The sequence below is a fragment of the Rhipicephalus microplus genome, chromosome 9 (genome assembly GCF_043290135.1).
Source record: "Rhipicephalus microplus isolate Deutch F79 chromosome 9, USDA_Rmic, whole genome shotgun sequence".
NCBI lineage: Eukaryota > Metazoa > Arthropoda > Arachnida > Ixodida > Ixodidae > Rhipicephalus > Rhipicephalus microplus.
Window position 1 is genome coordinate 71,084,427 of NC_134708.1, and position 20,212 is coordinate 71,104,638.

Genomic DNA, 20,212 nt, shown 5'->3' on the forward strand with positions numbered 1-20,212 from the left:
CCTGGGCTTCCGTGAATTTACTAAAACTAAACCCTTCAAAAACACAAGTCATTTTATATACGCCTAAAGGAAAAACCTTGATAAATAGGATGAGCTTATTTCTGGGCTCTCAGCAGTTAGACACGGTTGATTCTGTTAGTATTCTGGGTGTATATTTTTCACGACACCTTACGTGGAATGTACATGTTGATATTCTATACTCTAAGATGTCATCGGCCATTGGTGTCCTTGCACGTATGCGATCTCTTCTTCCCACTAAGGTCAAAATTATGATATACAATGCACTGGTATCATCTTTGTTACAGTACTGTAGCTTAGTGTGGTGCACAACCGGTGTGACGAATTTGCGCAAGTTGCACTTACTACAGAAAGGGGCCGTACGACATATTGCGGCTGAACACTATCTGTCATCTACAAAACTTCTTTTTCTAAAATATGATATTCTTCCAGTTTTCTTTTTGTACAACTACAGGCTGATGTTATGCTATAAAGAATTTGTCAAACATTGTACCAATACCACAATACATCTTGCTAAACTTAGCGTAAACACAAATGTTCGACTCACCAGGCACAAAGAAGATTGGACTGTACCCACCCCAAGAACCTTTTATGACAAACAATCATTGTCCTACAGACTACCTTCTTTGTTAAATTTTTTAAACCGCGAAGATTTCGATCCTTCCTCTAAACAAATCATTCAGATTAAACACTTCGCCCAACTGATACATTATGCCCAATGATACATCTCTCAGAATTTATGCCCATTCTTTCTTTTTTATTATTGCTTTTCATGTTCATGCCACTTCATGACCATACATTTGAACTACTGCCTTTTTATCTTAGCACTGTTTTCATGAAGTTTTTGTTTTACTTTTTTGTGATGTTATACCTGCATATTTATTTCATATTTGTTGTACATGATTGACTGCCATTCCTGCTGCTTTGTCAACTTGTGAACGAGGTCAGGACCTCGTCAAGCTCTTGAGATTTTAGTCCTGTACTCCACCTTATCTAAAGGAAATAAAATGATTGATTGCTTGATTGATTGATCAGTGAACCGTACCTTTTTGTTAACAGCGGCTTGGTTTAATTAACCAATATACTCTAGCTGATGCAACAGCTGATGCGATTGAATATTCTAATGACGATAATTCCAATGGGTCTATTTAGGAATAGCATATGTTGACTTTCGACAACTCTTTTAAATATGGAACAGGACATTTAGATGGATGTTCTAATTTGGCTCGCATAAATCATCGCATGAAAGAATAGCAAGAAAGAGCACTTTTTTAATTATAGGTGCCATTATTTCATAATAGAGGGCGAGTTTTGGCCGCGGTTTTGGATTAGCTGATAAATGGATCTTAGGGCCGATCAGCGTCAGGGTGTTAGGCTGGTACCAGTTCATGGTAATTCATTGTATGCACACAGTTGCATCCGTCTCTGATAAATATTCAATGGAGTCGCTCTCGCACGAGACTGTCCACCGCTTCCACGCCACTCGAAACAGGCCACTTATATTAGTATAAATAAGCATTAGCTTTTTGCGCCGGAGTACATTTTAAGGTTAAAAGTCTTCAGCCATCTTGTAGAACTTTCAGTCAATTTAGGAAGAACTTATTTCGTTGGCTCAAAAACAAAAGACCACAAAAAGACGGAGGAGTTGGTTCACTGTAACCGCAATTCTACAGACGTTCTCCTTTACACGGTGTCGTACTAATAATTGTTAAGGTTTCGCGTTACAAAACTAGCGTACTTTTTATTTTATTTATTTTGGGCATAACGCAGACAGAGAGTCTGCCCGCCAGTTAAGGCAAAATGCGAACTTATACCTCTGACTTGGCCACACTGAAAGAGCAGAAGCAACAGATTTCAAAACAGTGAATCAACTTTGATACACAATGAATTATCCAGGACATAATCATTAATACAGAAGCATATAGTTACTATATATAAGTTGAGGACTATTCAGCGAGCAATGTAAAGGAAAATTATTGGTGTAACCCAAGAAGACAAGAAGAGAGCAGAGCGTATCAGGGAACAAACGGTTGTTAAGCACATCACAGTCGAAATCAGAAAGAAATGGTCAAGGGCCGGGGACGTAGCGCGAAGGCAGGATAACCACTGCTCATTAGGAATCACAGACTTTATTCCAAGAGAATGAAAGTGGCTGAGAGGGAAACAGAGGTTACGTGAACAGGTGAGATTAGGAATTTCGCGAGCGTAAAGTGGTAGCAGCAAGCACAGGACCGAGTTGACTGGCGGAACACGGGAGAGGCCTTTGTCTTGCAGTGGGTGTAGTGAAGTTGCTGCTGATGATGATGAAAAAAGGAAAGGAAAGAAGAGAAACACCTGTTTGTAGCACGAAGCCATAAGTAAATATATACGGACTTCTAATAAAGAAAAGGTCTTAGTTGCCGAAAAATTGGCCCTGGTCAGGGGTTCAAAGCCGGGACCAACGCTTTTCCGGGGTGGTCGCTTTGCGAATCGAGCTAACCAGGAAGCTGGCGATTGTTGGCGGGAATGCTAATTCATCGACCACTAGAAGCACGTGGACACAAGTAAATGACGATGATTAGGAAGTTTAAGCAGATAGTGCTCTTGCGTTTCAGCTCCATCGAAATGCGTCCAGCACTGCCGGGACTCGATCCTGCGAACTTCGGGTCAACAATCGAACACTGTAACCACTGGGGTGGCTATTATGACGGATCATAGCACCATACTAAGAGCAAACGAACAACCATACCTTGTCGACAAAGTCCTTTGTGTACTTTAACTTCCTGAGCACTTCGCTGATGAAGCGGCCAGCACGCTGCATATTCGAGTCTTTGACAAAGATTTTACAGTTGTCTGTCCCTTGTAGCCGCATAACGTTGTCCCCTTTCTGAAAGCAAGCTGTACGGAATGAAATCGCGAGCATACACAAGAACGCAGGTGCTGCTTTATATACGTGATGTGCTGCTATACTAGCGCAATCGCAGACAGTGACGGGCGGGCTCAATCGTAGCCATGTCACATAGCGGTGCTCGCAGCTGACAAGAGTTGGCTTATACACACGCGCGCCGGCTTCATGAATCGGATCTGCTTCTATACGAGCTGTACCGATGTAATGGGGGCTTCATAGTGTACTGTCCTTTTAATGTTTTGGAGTATGAACCGCAGCTGTGCATCGGAGCGGATAGACAAATAAATGAAGAGGCAAGGTCGTAATTCGTCGTAGGAGCAACACACGTGGAGTAATTGTGAACTTTTATTGATTATTGGTGACGCGAGTAACTACAGTGAGGTCTTCGTTTCTCTTCCAATTACTTCCATTCTAACATTTCCGGCAGTCCGAACATTCATAAAACCTGTTTCGTTTTTTTTTTTTCGGCGCAGTAAACCTGAAAGTAATATTAAGCGTACCTAGTTGGCTCAAAGCTAACATTGGTTTCAGCACCGGAACTCGAAGTTAGAAAAAAAAAAAAAAAGACAGATGGGAACTTTGTCATCCTTGTCTTTTTAACGCGAAAGCGTTAGAGAGCTCTTGTCGCCGTAATTCCGCCATCGGCGTCGCCACCGTTGGTCGTGAGCGAAAAATTGTCTTTGAGCGGAAAAAAAAGCAAATAAAATAAAGAACAAACTTTTCGGTCTCGTTGACGACCGAACCTGGGACGTTAGCGTGGCAAGCAGGTGTCCTACCACAAAACCATGATGTTACTTGCCGCTGCTTTGAGAAAAAACACTACATAAATGTCATGTATATATAGTGAAAGGAGTCTTCTTAACGCATTTTGTTCGACAGGTGTCACGACAAAAACGAGCCTATTCAGCGATTTGTAGGCGCATTTAGGAGGCAATGAAACTACGTCGAAAAAGGCCGTGATTGTGCAGCTATCGCCGCTAAAAACACACAGGAACTTTCAAACAGCTCTAAAAAATTGACAACTATGTCCATCTAGCGGAAAACATATCATGCCTTTGCAGAGGCGTTGATCAAGCAAACAGCAAACCAGTGCAGCAAACGCTAGATAATGTGCTGCCATCTGTGAGGCATTGTGAAACTCTCTATGGCCTCCGAAATTGCGAGCGCGTGGTGTGTATTTCGGAGGCTATGCGACTCCTGCTTTAGATCAAAACCTGTGTGTACGGGCGCTGGTACAATCCATTGTGTGTGTGTGCGTCGAAAAACATATTAATAAGCGTGCACTTGACGGTTGAAGGGTGCAGTGGGGGCCGGATTTCGCTATCGCGTTCAACTCCTAAAGGCGAAGCTTAAGGGTCCCCAATTTGTTGCCCCGCGTTCCAAGTTCCGTTGCTCAAGCCTGTAAACGTTTTACAGCATGTAAACCTTGTATGAAATCCGTGCTTATGGTTCTATTTAACAGTTTTATTGGATACACGTTATAACAGAACAGAAGTTTACTTGAGATAATTTTCTATATAATTGTCTGAAGAATTATTGAAGTATCAGTTGATGAAACCTCCCGAAGTTTCTTACAAGCATTTCGCACCACAGTCATTTCATCTCTATAGGCTACGACGAAATTTTCAAAAAAGAAGATACGCAAAATGCAGCTCATTTTCTTACATTTCAATCCTGCCCATGCTGCTGTACTTCTATACTGTTATGTAATAATTATGTGCAACAACCTTTATCTGGTCTAAGTTATTAGCGGCTTGAACTATTGAATAAACTGCGCGCATCTGGTATTAACTTCAATGAATCTTCACTGTAATATGTCATCGGCCTATCCAGAATTCCTCTGCATAATTACTCCATCAAAATACCGTTTCATTTTCATACCTGTTCGTACTGCTAGTGTGTTCGTTCCTTAATTTTTCTTTTGTATTGCACTCATTCGCTATGTCGGTGCTCTCATCTTCATGAATGAATTACTGACACATCAACTTCCAGAATAATGAGATAAGTGTAAATTGCAACTGGTCATGGCACTTATCTCATAACCATTAATCACTAACCATACTTTTCTCACGAGTCCACGTACTGGAACAAAAAGAGTAAAGCATTTCGCGTAAACTTTTGGCGTATAACAGTATTTGTATTTTATAAGTAGCACATGCCTTTTTTTATTCTACGCTAGCTTTTGGGGGCGACCCACTGTATTCTTGACTGACATGCTGCTGGCTCTCAGAATAAACAAATTTCTCAAATAAGCCTACAGGACCACAAAATATGCTTCATGTGCTTAGAAAAGTTTATGCATTTCCGTTGGGTGCAGCTGCTTCACATACTCGCCATTCAACTCGCCTCATTAAGCTGATAATAGTTGAATGAACTTCTTTTTCTTACACACACACGCACACACTATATATATATATATATATATATATATATATATATATATATATATATATATATATATATATATATATATATATATATATATATATATATATATATATATGTTTTTTTGTGTGTGTGTGTGTGTGTGTGTGTAAGTGTGTGTGAAAAAGCGTATACTCAAGGGCTCGTTTTTTCCGTGTTTTTGACACAACAATAATGAGATCTAACAGACAATAGAGAGAGAGAGAGAAAAGAAATGTAGGAAAGGTAGGGAGGTTAACTAGGCTATGCGTCCAGTTTGCTACCCTACACATGGGGAGGGGGAGAGGGGAGTAAGAAAGAGAGAGAAGGATAGACACATGTCACATCACACACACAATGCCGAGTTTCACAGGCGGTCCCTCAATGAAGTTGCTGTCAAATATCTCAGGAGGGCTTATGTGGCTTTCTGTGCTGATGTGCTGCGCGACCAGGATCCTAAAATCTTTGCTTCATTCAAGGCGCACTGGAGAGTCCGGAGATCTTCATCAAATTGGGCACTGTGGCACAAGAGATGTTCAATAGTCTCTATACAGTTGCAGCTTTCACACATGGATGAATCTGCCATGCCAATGCGATGGCTGAATGACTTAGTAAACGCTACACCAGTCCGCAGCCGGCACAGCATTGTAGGGTCATGTCGAGAAATCTTGGATGGCAGTTGTTTCTGGAGTAATGACTTAAGGTTCTTAGGGCGATGATTGAAGTCAAGTGGAGAATTCCAGTGCGCAAGCGTGGCATTATGCGCGATGTGACGAAGTTCTCTAGCTGCGTCTACTCTTGACAAGGGTATTAACAGTGTGGGCGCTCCATCGTGGGCACATCGGGCAGCGTCGTCGGCGAGGTGATTACCACTGATGCCACAGTGGCCCGGCAACCATTGTAAAGCAACGTCATGTCTTTGATCAGCGGCGCGATGACAAATTTCATTAATACGATACACCATCTGGTGGTAGTTTCCACGTCGTATACTTCGCACGCATTGAAGGGCTGCCTTGGAGTCGCAGAATATGGCACATCTACTAGGGGATTCTTGCGTTACAAACTCCACAGCGGCTCGAAGAGCGGCGAGCTCGGATCCCGTAGATGTCGTGACGTGTGATGTCTTCAATTTGACGGTGATTGATCGAGATGGTATGACAAAGGCACCTGTTGAACTTTCTGAGACCGAACCGTCCGTGTAAACATGAATTCAGTTAGCATACGACAAATGCAAAAGGTCCAGTGAGATCTGCTTGAGGGCTGCAGATGACAGGCTTGCCTTTTTACATAAAGCCTGCACTTCCAGGTGCACAGTGGGTCTTCTCATGCACCACTCTGCAGATAGTGGTATGGTTGCGGGCGAGAATATCCACGAGATGGAATTCTGGTTAGCCGCAACAACTTTGGAAAACGCTGCCTTTGGTCTTTCTAGTGGTAAGCTAGCAAGGTGGTGGTTAGGCACTCCGGATATGTGACGGATATGTGTCCGGAGTGTGTCTACAGGTATATGTGTCGTGATCGGATGGTCTTTAGCAATACCAATTGTTGCTAACGTATTAGCGCACCGAGGTAGCCCCAAGCATGTGCGAAGGACTTGGCCTTGAATGCTTTGCAGGACCCTGATGTTAGTTTTTCCGGCGTTGGAAAGCACGGGTGTGCTATACCGCAAATATCCCAAGAAGAGCGCTCTGTACAGCTGAAGCATAGATGACACTGATGGGCCCCACGTTTTACCAGCGAGAAATCTTATCACGTGTGTCATAGAGCTGAGCCTATTCATCAAGTGCGAGATGTGAGCACGCCACGAGAGATCTCTGTCGATAATGACGCCCAGAAATTGATGACGTTTCGTATGCGAAAGGTTCACGTTGTCGATGGAAACAGGATAATAGATCATGGGCTTGCGGGTAGAGGGACTAAGGCGCACTTCTCGGTGGAAATTGTGAGGCCTCGAGCATGGAGGTACGTCGACGTTATTCTCGCTGCTTTTGGGAGCCGTGTGCGTACCTGGAGTCGTGTCACTGCTGAAGCCCAGATACATACATCATCAGCGTATGTAAAGAGATTGACTGATCGAGGTAGACTTTGTACAAGGCCAATGATCGTGAGGTTAAAAAGCGTAGGGCTGAGAACCTTGCCTTGTGGAACGCCACGAGCAGTATAATGATCAACGGTGCGGCCCTCCGCAGTAGGCACGAAGAAGGATCTCTTCTGTAGGTAGCTCCGAATCCATCGAAACATTTCTCCACCGATTCTAATGTTAGCCAAGGCATCTAGGAAGGCATCGTGCGTTACGCTGTCATATGCACCTTTCACATCTAGGAACAATGCAACCGAGATGCGCTTGAGGTATTTTTTGTTGTTGCACAGAGGTTACGAGGTCGATGACATTATCAATAGAAGAGCGGCCTCTTCGAAAACCAGCCATGGCCTCTGGATATGTATTAAGTACCACTCGAGGCGTGTCAGAACCATTCTTTACATTATTTTCCCCACGCATCTGGATAGCGCAATGGGTCGATATGATGCCAGATTAAGCGGCGATCTCCCAGGTTTGAGGATTGGTGCCAAGCGGCTGGATTTCCACCTTTCTGGAACGACGCCATCGTTCCATGACTAGTTGTAGCATTTTAGTAGGTGTTCTGGGCCGCGTCTTCCAAGATGGCATAAAGCAGCGTATGTAATACCATCCGGCCCAGGTGACGATGAACGTCTGCAGGTGGCTAGAGCTGCATCCAGTTCCTCGAGTGAGAAAAAGCATATTCAGTTCAGAAACTCGTGCTACAGGAACATCCCCGAGAACTTCGTCACTCATGGTAACCACATTGCCCGCAATCCTCACGCAGAAATCTTCAGAAACGTCAACCTGCAGGTGGCCTTGATGGAGAGCCAATGTGCTGAATGGACGTTGTTGTGGAGTCGAGCCACGGCCACACACCGTCCTCCATATATGGGACATGGGCTTGCAAGGATCGAGTGATTCAGAAATTTTTTCCACCGTTGGTCCTCCAGCTTGCCCATTCGACGTTGGATTTTCTTTTGTAGACGTCGATCGTCTCTGAGGTCATGAGTCGAATTAGTGCGCCTGTACCTCCTCTCAGCCCGCCTACGAATCGTTCGTAGTCGTTCCAGTTGTATATCAAATTCTGTACGCTTTGATGTGTATTTAAAGGTGCACGTGACTTCTTCCATCACATTTTTCATTACCTCCTTGAGGCCGCACGCGCTATCATCGCATGCCTCTTCCACCTTTGTCTTGTACATTGTACAATTAACTCTTCTGTTAGTTGATGAGGAGGAAGTTGCAAAACCTGTGACCTTCAGATACGTTGAAATATGATCACTGCCGTGAGTCTCAATATCAGTGAACCATCGCACTTGTTGGGTGAATCGCCGTGACACCAACGCAAGATCCAAGCAACTGCTATATCTCGAACCATGCAAATACGTTGGAATGCCGTCATTCATAACGTCAAGTTCGTGGCGTGAGGCGAATTCAGCAAAATTCCGGCCTCTGGAATCAATCTTTGTGCTTCCCCAAAGTAACTGATGAGCATTAAAATCACCAATGACAATCCAGGGTTCAGGTGTAGCGGTCAAGATGTCACGTAGTCTTTCACCATCGAACTGACCAGATGGTGAGAAGTATGCGCCGATAAGCGTGAAGGCTACCTTCTTCTTTTCAACGCGGAGGCATACGCATTGATTTCCGTTATGGGGTAGCACCAAATCTGGAATGTAGGTTAAAGCTGTGCGGACATATATAATTACTTTGCTGGGCTCACGACAAGTCGATGAAGTGAAGGCTTCGTAGCCAGAAAGCTTTATCGCTTTTAACAAATTTGGTTCACATATTACTAATATAGGAAATCTGTTGCAGAAAACATCTGTCGAAAACATGAGATCCGTCATTTAAAACCTCTGGCATTCCACTGTAAAACTGTCGCACTACGTGCTTCGTCTCGGAATGAAGGCAGTGAACGAGCCATTTTGTCTATGCAAAGTTGGCAAGCACTGGACTCAGGGCATCCCATACTTGCACGGTGCATCGTGCTGTAGGCGTGTTCGTGTTGCGTATAAGCGTGCGAATGGCATTGATGAGTGACTTGATCATCGTCAAAATTTCACGGTCACGCTCTGTCGCTTCATCTTGGCGAGATGCAGAAAGTGGTGCTACCGGTGCAGGTTCCAGTTTTTCTGCAGGGATTATCCTTGGAAGTGATGGCTATGCTTCTTCCAGAGGCTCCTTTTCAGAGGCAGCATTCTCAGTGCACGTGTTCCTTCTATCCGGCGGTGGTGGTGAGGCCGATTCAACGAAAGGAGGCATTACAGAAGGCTTGATACTGTGGGCAGGCTTTCTAGATGAGCGTCTGCGACGAGAACGATGTCGCCTGACGACAGCAACCGCTTCTCGGTGAGTCGAGCGGTCCCTCACCATTTTCTTCAAAACCGAAATCTCCTGCCTTATTTTCGGACACTCTTTTGATGTGGCGTCGTGGGGCCCTTGGCAATTCGGGCAATTATAGGAATCAGCCTTACAGTTGTCGGCAGAGTGTGGTGCACCACAACGAGAACATGTTGTAGGATTTCCAGAGACGGCACTCACATGACCAAATTTCTGACATTTTCGGCACCGGAGCGGTTTAGGGACATATGGCCGCACAGCTTGTTGGAAATGACCCACCTTAACATGTGTCCGCAGGCAATCACTCTTAAAGTCTATCTTCACACATCTCGACTTTCCTAGCTAGACGGCACACCTGTAGTATTTGGGGCCCATCATTAGCAGGCTTAATAAGAATCAGCAGATTTTCGTTCGAGATGGTCACATTGATGTCATATATGACGCCTGTAGTTGACTGATTTCCTAGTGGAATGATAGTGTGATCATTCATGCCGCCGAGGACGGTGACTTTGCTCAGTGAATCTAACGCTGACGCTTGAGTGACGTCCACTGCTACAACATTTTTCCGGGGATTTACTCTGATATCCTTAATACTGTTCGGCAACAGTGTCTCGAGCTCTGAAGATACAGCTTGCCTGTTCAGTAGTCTCATGTTGATGGATGGTTGCGTAGGCGAGAATAGGACGGTGTACCTCGGTGGGCCCTCACAGCAGATGCGTCCATGGATGCCCTGAGCATCCTCCGCTTTGCTTTCTGGCTCATGACGGTCACGTATTCGTCGTCGGAGCTGTCGGCGCTCTAGGCAGTGTCAATGAGGGTAGCCTCGCTGTCACTGGAAAGGCAGTTTCGCTTTCTTGAGGCTGCCGGTGCTGTCGCCGGCAAGTCGGGTGGGCGTGCAGATGAGTCCACTTCCATCGCCGCCGAAAAGGAAACTATGTTCCTCGTGTAAGTGCGAAAATAAGTGAAAAGTCTGAAGATGAACGGCAAACACTCAGCTACAGCAGCACTTCGTCCTACCAGAGAATAAATGCCCAGAAAAATATAGGGGAAGTTATGAGACCAAACTGTAATGTAAATATGAAGAACGAAAAGGTGAAAAGATAAATTGTCGTGGACAGGAACAGATCCTGCGACCTTCGAGTAACGCGTTCGATGCTTTACCACTGAGGTACACGGTGGCTATTCTCCCAGCCGCTTTATTGGGTATATTTGTGAATTTAAACGTGGGAATGTCGGGATCAAAATATAAGCGTCGAGATCAAAACATAACCTGGCTACTTCCATACTGGACGTTGTCTCGCAAGTGGTGTAGCGCGCATTCGTTCCAACGTCCTCCTGCTCTACCGAGCACTCCTGGAGCTTCGGTCTGCTCGTCGTTTGTGACCTCAAACAACAGCGATGGCAGGAACTAACGCGCCTTCTGCAGCAAGCGCTTCTTCTCAGCCATCACGCATGTCGTGAGTACACTTCTCAACGAGACGCTCCGGTATTCTCCGGCCTCAACAATTATGACCGCACCAGCGTTGGTAATTATTGGGACGATGCGCAAAAGCAGCGGTACCTTCCTTTTTACTTCAATGGGGTAGCTAAAACCTGGTTCTACATCTACGAGAGCGACGTCTCTGATTGGTTGGCCTTCACGGCCCACGTACGTCAGATATCTTGCACGTCTGCAAGATGCTCTGGAGTAGCGAAACAGAAGCTCGCAACCCGCATTCATGGGCGCGACGAATCATTTACGTCCTGCATTGAATGTGCTCCGGCTCTCTGTCACCGGGCCTAAAGTGACATGACGGAAGCTGATCACGTCCGACACATCCTGAAAGGTATCAACTGTGTGGCCTTCGATGTTCTCGCGATCCAGAATCCAAATAGTGTTCAGGACGTTATCACAACGTACCAACGCCTTGACGCGCTTCATTCCACGTGCCTTTCGCACGCCTCCTGCGACGCTTGCTTTACTGGATAACACGAATCGCGAGACCTTATCCGCACAGCTGTCGGAAAGGAACTTCACGCCCTTGTTCCTGGCAACCAAATCGTTTTGTCTGTCCACACTGCTCCTCTCAACTTGCGTGACATTATGAAGGACGAACTGGCATCGATGGCAAGCGTCGCACATGTCCCGCCTCCTGTGCCCTTTTGTGCGCCGTCGTACGCAGAGGTTGCATCACGGGCCCCTGCACCACATCCAACTCTGCCTGCGGACGTTGGATGCGACTATTTGGCTGCCAATTCCACCCCACTATTCTACATGACGTCCGCCACACCCTGTCTGCTTCCATTGTGGAATAAGGGGCCATATATCCCACTTCTTCTGCCACCGCCAGCAGGATGAACGACGTGGCTATTCAGCTTACGAAAGAGACTTTGCCCGAGACCTGATGCTTACGTTCCTGCACCGTTGCCCTTCCCTCCACGGTCCCAAGCCGGGCCTCATCGTTCCCGTTCATCAGTCACCGTTATCAGACACCATTTTGGCGTACTTCATCACCCCTGCCGCTCCGATCCCTCTGGACAGGCACTCAGAAAACTACAAGGTGCATTTTTCGGAGGGAAAACTGCTTGTTGTCGAAACGTCACAACTCCTCCGTCTCGTCCAGCTATTTTTTTTTTGCCTGTTTGTGTGGAAGGTGTTTTTATTGACACCCTTATATACACATATACTGGAGCCGACATTTCGGTAAACAATCGTGAATTGTGTTTTTGCCTTCGTAAAGTGTTAACTCCTTATGTCGGTCCAATGTTATGTGGCACTAATGACAGTTCAATTTGTTCCGACCAGACAGTGGTGCAAAGGCGGATTGTAGGCGCTGGGCCCAGAGATTTTGCACCTAAAGCTTTCTATAAATACCAATAAAGGGCAAGTTTGTGGGACCCTTGTGGCTTGTGTAGTGCGCTCATACTGAAAAGGAGATGAAGAAAAATGGGCGGATGATTCACAGGGCAGGGAAGCGAACCCAATACTTTCACGGGAAGCTTACCCGTGCCTTGCAGAAGTTTCTTTCAAGATCAAAGATATTTAGGTGATAGAAAAAATTATTTGCTCCTGCTTTTCTACCTTTTTAAACTGCTGCATTTTTCGGTAAAAACTATCCGTGTCATTGCTTATCCTATTATTCTATTCCTAATATTTACATGTCCTTTTTATTTTTACTTGTTTCTTTTCAAAGACACGAAATATAATTTACAATAATATAGTTTATTAATAATATCTTAAAACAATCCGGTTGCTGGCGCGTTCTCTAGGGTGGGTACGGTCACGGTTTCAAAGTTCTACTCTACTCTATTGATAGAGTAGAGTATTATCTATTAGTAGAATATTATCTGTTATTAAAAGAAGAGCACTGTTTTTTTAACTCACCGTAGTGAGCACCAAATTCTTTTACATGATTCGTAACGTTTCTATTCTAGAACTCCGCTTTTTATAAAGTTGCAAAATGTTCTATAAAATCACTCAATTCCTGGCCAATCCCTCATAGTGAGTGTGAGCCACAGTGATAGATGAAAGAGAACTGGTTGTTACATAGGCTTATTATAAAGTTAAGAAAATGACGAGAAAGGAAGAGTTCAAGTGTAAATGACCACGCTGTTAAGCATCGATGGTGGCTGAGTGCATCCCCTACAGGGCACGCCGTGGTTTCCTTGTTGTGGTGCTGAGGTAGCGGTATAGAATCCAGACCACGGCAACCTCACTTCACTGCAGGCGAAATGCTGTTAGAAGCCCGTGTAGCTACAATCAGGTGCACGTTAAAAAGCACTACATGGTCGAAAAATCCGGAGCTTTGAACTAAGGAGTCCTTCGCAATCACATCGCGATTTTCGGACTATTGCATTAGCTACGAGCGCAATGTACCGCACTTATAATGGCTCCAGCAGAAACTCCCCACTGTGTACTGCTACGCGTGGTCGCACGCTCTGTCGGGACAGTAAGCAGTGACCGCGTCTCATTACGTCGGCGTTTTGTTGAATAACGCCCGGTTGAATGATAACGAAGTCAGGTGCCACCGTCGTACATTGTGTCAAACGCCAATGTGCTGTTATCGCATTCATTTCTGCTTCTTTTCGACGAAACTGTGACTTTTTTATTGACCATCTTTCATTTTTGTTGTGGCAAAATTCATTTGATGAGGATGAATTCTGCGGCAGGAATTCATCAAATCACGATTGATTTGCGCTAGCACATATACCTCCTACTGGTGTACCTCTCTCTTGTACAGCGCCGCATCAACACAGGGGATGCTGCTCCCATTCACCCTCGACTGTATTGTGTGTCGGCATCGGAGCGCCAGATTTTCAAGCCGCAGTGAAGATGTTAACTAAAGGCATCATTGAGCCCTCATCAAGCACATGGGCGTAACCTATCGCCCTAGTTCAAAAAAAAAGGACAACACATGAAGCTTCTGCATCAATAACCGGCTTCTAAATTGAATTACGGAAAAGCACGCGGCCTCCATTTGAGACTCCCCTTGAGCGTCTATCGGCCATTCTCGACGTCTTCTGCAATGCTGGGCTCCAGTTGAACTCCTCGAAGTGTGACTTCGGCCACCAACAGATTACAGTGTTGGGCCACCTTGTCGATGCTTCCGGTGTGCGGCGGGACCCTGAGAAAATTCGTGCCGTCATGAGTTTCCCAGTAAACCGATCCGCCAAAGATGCCCGGAGCTTTGTGGGACTCTGTTCTTACTTCAGGCAGTTCATGAAAAACTTTGCAGCAATCACCCGACCACTTACCGATACTTTGAAGAAAGTTGTCCCATTTTCGTGGCGGTGCACTCAAGCCACTGCCTTCTCTCGCCTTATCACACTTTTTGACGATGCCCCCTATCCTGGCCCACTTTGACCCATCCGCCCAAACTGAGGTCCGAACGGGTGCCAGTGGTCACTGTATCGGAGCCGTTCTCGCCCAATGTCAACAGAGACACGACCACGTTATCGCCTATGCTAGCCACCTCCTTACACCTGCAGAGCGCAACTATTCGATCACTTAGCGAGAATGTCTTGCTCTTGTCTGGGTGGTCTCAAGGTTCTGTCCATATTTATATGACACTCACTTCTCTGTCATCAACGACCACAACGCGCTCTGCTGGCTTTCATCCTTGAGAGATACCAGAGGTCGACTTTGTCACTGGACTCTGTGACTGCAAGAATACACCTTTGCTGTGACATACCAGTCTGGACGCCTGCATCAGGACGCCAATTGCGTTTCGCGCTGTCCAGTTTACACCAGTTTAACCAATTGGCGAGTCATCCGCTGTGCCTGACGACGACGTCTGCGTGTGCTGCTTTTCTCATCTGACCCACATAGCCGACGAGCAACGCCGGGATGCAGCCTTACGGGCTATCATCGAGTGTCTTAACTCCTCTACATCGAACCGATCCCATCGGTCATTCGTACTCCAAAATGGTACATTATACCGGCATAACTTCAATGCAGACGGCCCATCTCTGCTGCTTGCTATACCCAAACACCTCCTCTCGGCTGTACTCAATGAGCTTCACGACGTTTCTACTGCCGGTCACCTCGGCGCGTCCCGCAGATATGACCGGATTCACCGTCGCTTCTATTGGCCAGGTCTCGCTTGCTCCGTCAGACGATACGTAGCAGCGTGTCAGAAATGTCAGTGCCACAAAACACCGTCGACGTTTCTGGCTGGGTGTCTTCAACCACTCGGCATTTCTTTTGAACCTTTCTTTCGCGTCGGCTTGGACTAACTCGACCCATTTCCCCCGTCATCTGCTGGCAACAGGTGGATAGCTGTGGCCACTGACTGTGCCATCACACGCGCCCTTCCAACAAGTTGCGCCGCAGAATCCGCCGATTTTCTTTTACACGACGTGATCTTGCAACATGGTGCTCCACGTCAGCTGCTCACGGTCCGAAACCACAAATTTCTACCGAGAGTCATAGTGCACATGTGCAACGCGCTACAAGCTCACTATGTCGTACCATCCGCAAAAAAAAATGGCCTCACATAGCGCCCGAACCAAACCCTAACCGGCATGCTTTCAAAGTACGTTTCCTCAGACCACTCTGACGGGGACCTCACTCTACTGCATGTGATATTTGCGTACCATTCTTCGCGCCATCACACAGCTGGTTACTCCACATTTTTCCTGTTGTTCGGCCACGAACCCACTTTGCCCCTCGATGCAGTCATTCCGCTGCCAGCAGCTCCGACCACAGAATATGCCCTGGACGCCATCAGTCGGGCTACCCACGCACGCGAAGCCGCGCATGCTCGCCTTTTGACCTCCCAAGAAAATCGGCTGCTCTACCTTGGCTGCTCAACGCTTCTTGGTGGAGCGCGCACGGGCAGCTTCCAGCTCCACTGGCGTCCCGGAATAGGGTCTGGCCACTCTAGCACGCTGATGAGCCACGTCGGCACTCTCTAGTAGACGTTTTCTGAAATAATTGTTTTTTACCACCACCTACCAAGAAAATCAACGGCGTCAGTATGATCAACGGCATCACTATGTTCACTTTTCCCCCGGTTCGTTGGCTCTGCTGTGGTCTCCGACCAGGAACGTTGGCCTGTCTGACAAACAGCTTTCTCTGCACACAGGGTCATACAGAGTGCTTCGTGCGGTGACTCCCGTCACTTATGAAATCACTCCTGCTGCCTCGTCGTCTTCATCTACCCCTCGGGCCAGTGACATCGTACACGTCACACCCCTGAAGCATTACCACTCGCCCGATGACGTTGACGTCTAGATACGCGGAGATGGCATCTTTGCCGACGGGGGTTCTACTACATGTAGGCTGCCGCAATGCATATTGCCAATGCGCGTGTGTGCCCTACGAAGAGGATGAAAGTCGCTTGTTGCTTGAGCTCGTATCCAGACTGGCCAGCGCTGCAAAGGCTCTTGCAAATATATTTTGCAAATATATTTGCAATATATTGACTCGTTACTCACGTAACAATGCAAAAGTAAGCTTTCTTTGACAGCGAGCCAACAAAATCAAATTTGCATCCAATCATGGCGATATTTTTGGCTCACACTTCTACTTCATCTCATAGCACGTTGGCAGGAGGTATAAATAAACGCTATCTGCTGCTTAAAACAAAGATCTGGTTTGACTTATGTGTGCGTCAGTGGCACTCGCGTTTCGGCAACCTTGTGGCCCGGTGTATTCCTTGATTTACACTCACGTTTCACGCACCACCTAAGCGCATCTCAGTAATCACGTAAAAAGAAGCGCCTTCAAAATCGGCTCCGCCAAGTGCCGCAACGATTGTAGACGCTCAAAATATTTCAATGAACGTCATAACTCATGAAGGGTAAAGCCTTAAATGTCTCCTTAAACGGGACGAGTTATACAAAAAATTGCCACGCGATAACGTCGCCACATGACTTCATGACGGAGTCACAGATTGCTAAAATTTGTGACGTTACCATGACGTGACAGCTGCTGGCGTGTCACAGCTGCTGGCGTGTCAACATGTGACGCAACGCTGCACTACGGCGTTGTAGCGCCCTAGTTTGGTCGGCGCACAGAACCAATGAGCGTGACACTTCAAGATGAGAAAACGAAGACAGCACTCGGTAGGGAGACGTGAAACTACGGCTTGTGTCCCATACTCCCGTACCCGCCGATTGAGAAGAAAAACAAGATGGCGTTCACCTTCTGGTTGACTTTGGCGGATGCACAGGGAACCAGGGGACCAAGTTTTTTCCCTTAATCATCCAGGTAGTTAACTGCTGTCCATCTTAATTTGTGTTCCGATGTCATAAGTATTCAATAGGACTTTTAACTTGAACCAGGATCATCTGTTTCTCTTTTGTGGGAAGACTTCGTGAATATTCTTCAAACCGGAAGTAAGTGTTCGACTATATATGGTTCGATGAGAACTAAAACTAAACAAGGAAGGTTTCTGCATTTGCAGCGTACGGCTCCTGGCTCTTGTTTTTCGCGCTGCATTTGTGTACCACATAAAGACGTAATAATGTACACGGTTTAAAATCTAAAAATATAATCAACCACCGTGGTGGCCCTGAGGTTACGCTGCTTGGCTGCTGACGCAAAACAGCACGGCTTCGATAACAGCCAGGGTGGTCGCATTTCGTCGGAGTCCCAAGGTGAGAGTTTCGCGCACTCTGGGATGTTTTTTATTTGTTTGATTGTTTGGACAATTGCATTGCCCGTGGTCAGGACAAAAGGAGGTGGTTTGCCTCCTGACGAGGCGCTGCTCGCGCTGGGCCTGACGGAGGTAGTCCTAAATAGACATTCACACTTGAAAGGAGCGTTGCATATACAATCGAAAAAAGTTATTACATAAAACATACAGATTCACAAAGGCAGCCATCAGCATGACAGCAGAACTCTGCACTAGAATATGCCTAGGACAACAAGCATTACTACTTGACACAGTTGCCACAACTGAGCACAAGTAGGTTGAAAAGCAAAGAATAATAAGAAAATCATGTGAATGCGCTTACAGATATATGCACACATACATCAGCTCGCACGCAACCACGCGCGCACACACTCACACACACACACACACACACACACACACACACACACACACACACACACACACACACACATATATATATATATATATATATATATATATATATATATATATATATATATATATATATATATATATAGAACTTGAAGGGAAGGCACGACAGGTCCGGGTATTTTCTATATTGAATTAACTTGCAGATAGCACATAAGAAAAGGATCGTATTTACTAACGTTTCGGCCGTGGCACGGCCTTCGTCAGAGTAAGTAGGTATGATACAATGCAGCCGCTTTTATAGACTCACGTGATGAACTCTCGGTATAGCAGCTAGGACAATCAAAGTAAAAAAATGGTAATCTGTCAGAACCTTGTGTTGAGATGACTGACATGTGACGGGTGTATGAATATACAAGTCTCAAACTTCCTTGCGCATCGACACGCGGGGCACAGTATGGTTGGCAGGACATGCAAAAGAGCTCTGAAGTAAGGAAACGACGGTTGACTAATATACATTCTAATATACACGAAAACATTTTACTAATCTAAGAAGTCGTGTTGTTATAGTGCGAGGCAGGTGAGCTTTCCTACGTTTTCATTGATACCTGAACGAATGGTGTTAAATTTATGGATCAAGAAGGATTCCCTCACTTCCCTATCGTGATTTGTCTTGAAACCGGACTGAATAATAGTGGCCCTAATTTTGTCGAAACCATGGCCAGGCATACTGACGTGCTTCGACAGCGGTAGATTAGGGAGGCTTACGGCATGTGCACGGTGATTATTAAAACGAATTCTGAAACTTGTCTCTGTTTGACCGATGTACTGAGCTCCGCATGTTGAACACTCGAGAAGATAGATGACGTTTATACTATCACACGTGTAGTTCCCATATATCTTTAAAGAAAAACTGGACGATGTACTTAAAACTGTTTTAGATGTCGTCATGTGCGCGCACACTTTGCAACGTGGTTTGTTGCTGGGACGTGGTTGTTGGGACGTTTCTTATGTGCTATCTGCAAGTTAATTCAATATATATGTATATATATATATATATATATATATATATATATATATATATATATATATATATATATATATATATATATATATATATATATATATATATATATATATATATATATATGTATATATATATATATATATATATATATATATATATATATATATATATATATATATATATATATATATATATATATATATATATATATATAAGGCCTTTATGCTGCGCATTCTAAGGTACGCCTGGATGGTGAAAGCATTAAATATACCCAACTACGAGCCAGGGTCACTTTTTCTTTTTTTTTTCTTTTTTTGTACTTTGGTAAAGTACAATGCATACGACATACCAAACATATAGCAACGTAGTCGGCTTAAAGGCGTCAGTCGCACCTATAGTAAGTAGAGGGTGATCTATATAAGCACAGTTGAACATCAGAGTTTCATAGTCTCACCTAAAATAAATACATATCTGTCAGAAAGGCGAACAAAATGCAGTCAGGCGAACAGAATATAAACGAACTCCCAATAATGGCACGATTTGTCTGTGTTATCCAAGTGTCAGAAACAGTGTCGACAACCTGAATATTCACACATGCGGTCGGGTGCAAAAACAACACATACTTCTGTGTTTTTACTTACATCAAGCTTCGTTACTTTGTGAAGGTGACGAAGGAATTTTTCTTTCGAAACTTGCTGCAATGGGCAACAATAGGCTAGCAAGGCACCATGAAGTTTGAGTGCAAAGTAAGAAAATACACCATAATCTAACTAAAAGAGAAAGCTGAGCATAACCAAAACAGAAAGCTGAATATTCCTTCTGAAAGTTCAAGCATCTTGTAGCTGACTCTTTACGACCCGTACGTTAGCGGCCATAAAATAAATACTGCCCCAGAGACTGCTGCTTCGTAAATACAGAATAAGTATCGTCAGCGGCTTCCCTTTAAGACCTCTAAAAGAAGCAAAGAAAATACACACAGTATGCTTTTTGCAGAACAACGC

The 20,212-nt window shown here is 45.2% G+C and overlaps 1 protein-coding gene across 1 annotated transcript in view; it reads right to left on the reverse strand.

Moving 5' to 3' along the window:
• The window catches only part of LOC119163267 (acyl-coenzyme A thioesterase 13), a 29,207-nt gene extending 26,232 nt beyond the window's left edge, over nt 1–2,975 (reverse strand). The window contains exon 1 of the mRNA XM_037415228.2: nt 2,747–2,975. Coding sequence (XP_037271125.2) covers nt 2,747–2,920 — 174 coding nt within the window. The 5' untranslated portion in view covers nt 2,921–2,975. The remainder of the gene's footprint in view (nt 1–2,746) is intronic.
• Nucleotides 2,976–20,212: the final 17,237 nt, after the last annotated feature.